Raw genomic sequence first — 6,476 nt, forward strand, 5'->3', positions numbered from 1 at the left:
CACCCCTCCCTGTGCGCCTCCCCAACTGCGCAGCCCTGGCCTCACCCTCCGGCTCCCTGACCTGCGCGCCCCCACCAGCGCCCCCTTACCTGCCTGGCGGCTTGCAGCGGTGGCGAACACAAGCGGCGGCCCGGACCCCAGGCCGTGTTCCTCCTCGGGAAGCCGGTCCAGGAACACCTGGCTCCCTCCAGCTTCCACAAGCTCTGCGCCGGTTCCGTCGTCCCAGCGTGCGTGTCCATGCGCGTGCGCGCCCCTCCTCCTCCCTCCCGCAGTGGGGACACCCAGGCCGCGGCTCCTGCTGTACCGGACTTGGCAACTGAGGCCTGGAGGAGCCGGGTGTGCCCGGTGGAGGGGCAGACCCACCCCTCCGACCCACCGCCGGCCCAGGCCCGGTCCCCATCCCCAAAACGGCCCCACTCCGCCACCAACGGGTCCGGGCACCCAACTAGAACCACCACCGGCCAGGGCCAGGCCACAACCATCAGCCCCACTCCCACTGCTTGCCTCCCCCGCCACCCCACCCCCATCACTGCCCTCTCAACGCTTAATTCTGTATTTTTATAGACATAAACTTCTTAGGCCAGTGGCCTTCACGTTGGAGCACACCTCGGGGTACACAGAGACTGAGCAGGGCACGTGGGAACAGGTAATATGGGAGACAGGATTTCCAGATCTCCATTTCCCACGTGTGTTACTCCTCAAAGCAGACCCGTGACATGAGGCTGTCCTCTGTCTGCTAGCCTTTCATGCGAGCTTTTTTCACACTCGATTAAAAGCACCACCAAATCTTCATCGTCTGCACTACACTGTCCCCACAATGTAAGGACAATGATCCAATGTGAAGTATGGATGTTGATATTGGTGTAGTCAGTCTGATGAGCAGTAAACACTTCTGTAGATTAGGTGATTTCCATTTTTTTTGCTTTTAGCAAAACTGAAGGGGGACCTAATGACATTGTTTTCTGAATTTACAATAAGAGTAGTAATTAATATTATCATTATATATTATTTTTAAAATCACATAGCTATCACCAAAATAAAGTTATAGTAGTAATAGTTTATTACTTTATAAATAATACTTTATTATTGTTGTTTTTTTTTTTTTTGATGATAGGTCTCTGTGTGATTTTTTTTACCTCTATCTTGGAGGGGATATAGAAGAATTCTGTTACATTGTTGTAAAATATCTCTTTCTTGCCTTCTCTAGTTTTAAAACCAAAAAATTTGAAAGAACGATGATGAGTTGTCTGGCTGTGCTCCCCAAGATCTCCCTGACCTAATAAAGGCTGTCCTCCCCCTATTTCCCACATCCCCCAGCAGGCTCCAGAACTCCAGCTCCCTCGCCCACAAGATGACGAATCTCTCCCTCAAGGGCCGCTACCTATTCCTGCGCCCCTTAGGAGCCTCTGCCCCTGCATTCAGGGCTCTCCGAGCGACCAGCAGCACAGCTAGCCAGCCACAACTTCGTCCGCTCACCCTCTACCCACCTGGCCATTTATCCACAAATTACCTGTTGCTCCACTGATATACCCATTAACTGAGATGGATAGTTTATCCATCTCCCTGTCTCCTTAAGACTTACTGAAAGCATACTTGGAGATGGAGGAGGGTCTGCATTAAAAAGGGTCATGGGAAGGGAGAAATGGGGAGTTGCTGTTCAACTGGCATAGAGTTATATTCCTTTTTCAATAGAGAAAAAGTTCTGGAGATGTGTTACACAACAAGGTGAAGGTACTAACACCACCAAACTATATGTGAAGAAATGGCTAGGATGATAAATCTCACCATGTATATTTTTTACCACAATAAAAAATAAATTTTATTTTAAAGAGAGCCTCATCCCCTCTCTATGACCCAGAAGGGCTCCCTGTCCTCTCTGCGAGACTTTGAAAAAGATAACTGTGGCCTCAGGGTCAGTGTCTCTCTGAAGATTGTCCCAACTCTGCCAGGATGCATCGGAGGTAAAGAGAAGCTGAAGAGGGAAACTGATGGAGGCAGAGTGGAAACAGGGTGATGGGAGCTGAGGAACAGAGAAGGGAAGAGTCGATGACCCAGGAGAAACTCCTCTCTCCACCCTCACAGATGGTATCTTGGGCAGAATGTAACTAGGAGACAGAGGAGAAAGGCACTCACAGTGTGGCAAAGATGAGGCGGGTGAGGAGGCACAGGGCAGGGTGAAGAAGAATCGCAGCTTTACTCGGGGAAGGAGAGGAGGCTGGGATTGCCACTCGTGTCCACTTACAAGAAATCCAAAAATACATAGTACATGGCAAGACCCATTAAAAAGTCCATGCCCTTAGCCACTTATTCCCTTGGGCAGAATTTCCAGGAGTGGGATAAGTTAATAGAAACAAAATGAGGCATTTACGAAGATATTGTTTGCATCATTATCTAAAATAGCAAAGAAAAAAAAAGAAAGAAAGAAAGAAGAATCCAAGTTGCCCTGCAGGATCTTACAGTGGAGACTCTGCACCCAGGCACAAGTAATGTCTCATGAGAGCACGCAGGAAGATGCTTTCTTTAAATACTGGGAGGGCTGTCTGGTGCAAAAGGGCTTAGACATTCTATAAAATACTAAGAATTTAGCCAAGATCTATATAACGAAGACTCTTCCCACAGGCAGAGGAGGCCAAAGCTAAAGGGGGCTACCTCAATAGATGGTGAGTTCCTGTCCCTGCAGATGTTCAAACAGACACTACAGCAACCTACTAAGATGTTGCAGATAAGACTGGAGCATTGTCATGCTGAACTGTATGACCTTTAAGGTCACTTTTAATCCTGAATTGCCTTGAGTAATTATTTCTAACCATGAGGAACAGAGAAGCTGCGATGGGGGAGGTAGACCTTGAGTTGAGCTTGAAGGATGAGTGGGATTTTAAGAGAATGCATAGTAACATGCCCTGTGGGGGGCACTCCCTAGGGAAATGCATGGAGACCTGGGAGAACAGAGTGTGGACAGCTGGTACAGCTGATCACAGGGCCCAGCTAAGAGGAGAGCAAAGGACAATGTGCAACATGGCCAGTCTCTGCCCAACTCCTGCTCACAGGGCAGGTGACAGAACCTGATAACCTACAAAAAGAGTCTGTAGAATCCCAAAGTGTGATACAACTGGGCAGTATTATCACACACAGTCACATCATAGCGTGGCATTCGAAATCCACAGCCCACCGCAGTGATCACTAGAGATAGGCTTGGGACAGTCCCTGACTCAGTCCACAGCAGAGGTTTCTGTATAGTTTCTTCCAGGCTGGGGTTTCCGTCCCAGGAGTACAAAGAGGGGTAGGACATGGCAGCTGCTCCATCCCTGCTCTGGAGAAAGATCCCAAGTATACACAGGAGTCAGGCCCTGCACACAGGACCCAGAGCACAGGGAACAGTGGGAAATTCATGGAACTTGGAGTCAAGAAACCTAGATTCAAGTCATGCCTGCCACGCCCTCCCTATTACCTCCAGCAAATTATTTAACCCCTTGGAGACCCATGGTCTCATCCATAAAGTGGGGATCCTAACCCTCTCCATTGATTCGAGAGGGACTATATGAAAAGTGCTTTACTAAGTTACACAAATGCTGATTGTTCCTCTATAAACTTCTCTTTATTGGCTGTGCCACAGGTCCTAGCCTGAAGTGATGGCTAATGCGAATCAGACTCTGCCTGCATTCCTCTTTCTGGGATTCTCTGACCTCAAGGCCCTGCAGGGACCCCTGTTCTGGGTGGTGCTTCTGGTCTACCTGGTCACCTTGCTGGGCAACTCCCTGATCATCCTCCTCACATAGGTCAGCCCCGCCCTGCTGTCGCCCATGTACTTCTTCCTGCGCCACCTCTCCGTGGTGGAGATCCTCTACACCACCGACATCGTGCCCAGGACCCTGGCTGACCTGGCCTCCCCGCACCCCCAGGCCATCTCCTTCTGGGGCTGTGCAGCCCAGATGTACAACTTCATTGGCCTGAGCATCTCAGAGTGCTGCCTGCTCACAGCCATGGCCTATGACCGCTACGTCGCCATTTGCTGGCCCCTGCACTACTCCACCCTCATGAGCCGGCGGGCCTGCGCGGCCATGGTGGGCATCTCCTGGCTCATGGGCATCATCACGGCCACCACGCACTCCTCCCTCATCTTCACCCTGCCTTTCCCCAGCCGCCCAACCATCCCACACTTCCTCTGCGATATCCTGCCAGTACTGAGGTTGGCAAGTGCTGGGAAGCACAGGAGTGAGATCTCTGTGATGACAGCCACCATGGTCTTCATCATGGTCCCCTTCTCTCTGATTGTCACCTCTTATGCCCACATCCTGGGTGCCATCCTGGCAATGGCCTCCACCCAGAGCCGCCGCAAGGTCTTCTCCACCTGTTCCTCCCACCTGCTCGTGGTGTCCCTCTTCTTTGGAATGGCCAGCATCACTTACATCCGGCCCCGGGAAGGCTCCTCTGTCACCACGGACCGCATCCTCAGCCTCTTCTACACAATCATCACACCCGTGCTCAACCCCATCATCTACACCCTTCGCAAAAAGGAGGTGACAAGGGCCCTGCGGCACGTGGTGAAGAGGCAAGTCCCCTCACCCTGAAGGGACTCAGGAGTTGTCTGCTGACTCACTGTCTGCTCCTCCTCTCAGCCTTCAGGTGCTGGACTTAAACCCTAGCCTAACAGAAACCACGCAGCACCTCAAAGAGATGAGGCCTCCTCGCACAAAGTGTTGGAGTTAAAACAGATAAATGTGTATCTTATCGCCTCTCCCACACTCCAGACTCACTATCAGAGCATGAGTTATTAGAACAGGGGAGAATGGAAGGGAATACTGCCAAGGGGGAAGAGCATTTAACATCTTCTAGATAATTCTGGATCCCTGAGCAAGCTGATTGCCATGGTATACCAGCAGTCAGAGGTCCATGTCAGTCTATGAACTTGACATCCAACTAAGTGACCCACCCAGAACCCCTGGCAGAGTTTACCTGGCCCTTTGATCTAGTTTTCTCCCAGAAACACACTGCAGTCTTAGGCCCTGATGCCTTTTAGAAGAGAGGGAACTGCTACCTCCTTGAGACATTCCATGTGAATATTCTCCCCTGCTTTTCCCCATCCTTGATTTCTGACCTCATCCTTAACTGGTGATAACATGTCCAACTGGACAAGAGCATCTCTCCCTGGCTTCCCTGTCCTTCTCCCAACACGCACCATCAGCCAGATCCCCTGCGTTCCTAGACTAGGTGAAGCCCTGAGGCCGTCCTGGATAGGAACCAGAGAGTGGACACTTAACAGTCACTGTGGCCACCCAGCATTCGACCCTCCTTCAGTGTTCAGAGAATTTTCCACTTTACAAGTCCGCTGGGGAGAAAAAAATCACCTCCCTCTGTGAGCTGAGAACATTTCCAAACCCCCACGTATGGGAGCTGGTACCACCAACTGGATACACCGCTGCCTGACCTTGAGTAGCCCGGGCCCACAAGAGGCAGAGAGCAGCGCTCTCGCTCTCGCTCGCTCTCGCTCTCTCTCTCTCCCTGTCTCTCTGGCAATAGCAAAGAAGGCTGCAGCAGCAGCAAGTTTCTGGCACACAAGTGGCATCTGGTCCCTAGCGGCAGCACCAGTGGTTTCCTCCACTGACCCAGTTCATGTTTGGGAGTTACTCCTGGAAGCTTAGCCTCTGACATGGTCCTCAACCCTCCCAACACTGTATTTTGCTAATAAATTACTTTTCAGTATCATCATCCAGACAGCTTGCTTCTGTTGCCGTCAAAAATTCTGACTGATACCATCAGCTGGGAGGCTGGAGGCAACAGAGGGAAAACCTTAACCCTGGTGTCCTAGGAATGAAACATCTAGCCCCCGCTTAGAGAAAACAGCTCAAAGGAACCTGGGGTCAGAGAACATCCTCAGACAGCAAGACACAGAGTCAAGGAACCAAGAGCTATACAGCCCTCCTAATCTTCAGAACAAAACTGATAAGGTCCTTCCCTCATGGGGCTCCTAATCTAATGGGGGTGGCCATGGAGAGAACAGAGCGAAAACAAGCAAACCAGCAGAAACACGTAATGAGTAATTACAAAATGTGTAAACATGCACTAGAAGGTTAATGGTCGATTACAGTTCACAGGTGTTTCTGGAGGGCTTCCTGGAAGAAGTGACTCAGTGCAGTACTTCCAACCTTCCTCCCATCATGGCACACATAGGAAGTGCTGAGATTTGAGTGACACGCCAGGGTAAACAGAAGGGGTTTTGAAGGCATCTAGACAGGACTTCATGGACAAAAATTCATTGCACTTTTTATAATACAATCATAAGAAAAATAAAATATACAGTAATGTGGAAGTTTTTAAACACTGGTTTTACATAAAAGTTACAAATAAAAATTTAAATTTTTATAAGAAACTTGAGCTTTCTTCTGCAAACATAATTTTTATACTAGGTTTTGTGTTTGAAAATTGATACAATAAACACTTCCTGATCAAGATTTTTCAAGTATTGATTTCTTAAAATA

The 6,476-nt window shown here is 49.7% G+C and overlaps 1 protein-coding gene across 1 annotated transcript; it reads left to right on the forward strand.

Moving 5' to 3' along the window:
- The first annotated feature begins 3,694 nt into the window (after positions 1-3,694).
- On the forward strand, positions 3,695-4,632 carry LOC116667806 (olfactory receptor 10P1-like). The gene has a single exon (XM_032493846.1). It carries the CDS (start codon positions 3,801-3,803, stop codon positions 4,566-4,568), a length of 768 nt encoding a protein of 255 aa, XP_032349737.1. The 5' UTR covers positions 3,695-3,800; the 3' UTR covers positions 4,569-4,632.
- The last annotated feature ends 1,844 nt before the right edge of the window (positions 4,633-6,476 follow it).

This window comes from Camelus ferus, chromosome 12 (genome assembly GCF_009834535.1).
Source record: "Camelus ferus isolate YT-003-E chromosome 12, BCGSAC_Cfer_1.0, whole genome shotgun sequence".
NCBI classification, from domain to species: Eukaryota; Metazoa; Chordata; class Mammalia; order Artiodactyla; family Camelidae; genus Camelus; species Camelus ferus.

Coding starts and splice junctions, on each gene's coding strand:
- LOC116667806 (XM_032493846.1), top strand. CDS start 3,801: ATGTACTTCTTCCTGCGCCACCTCTCCGTGGTGGAGATCCTCTACACC.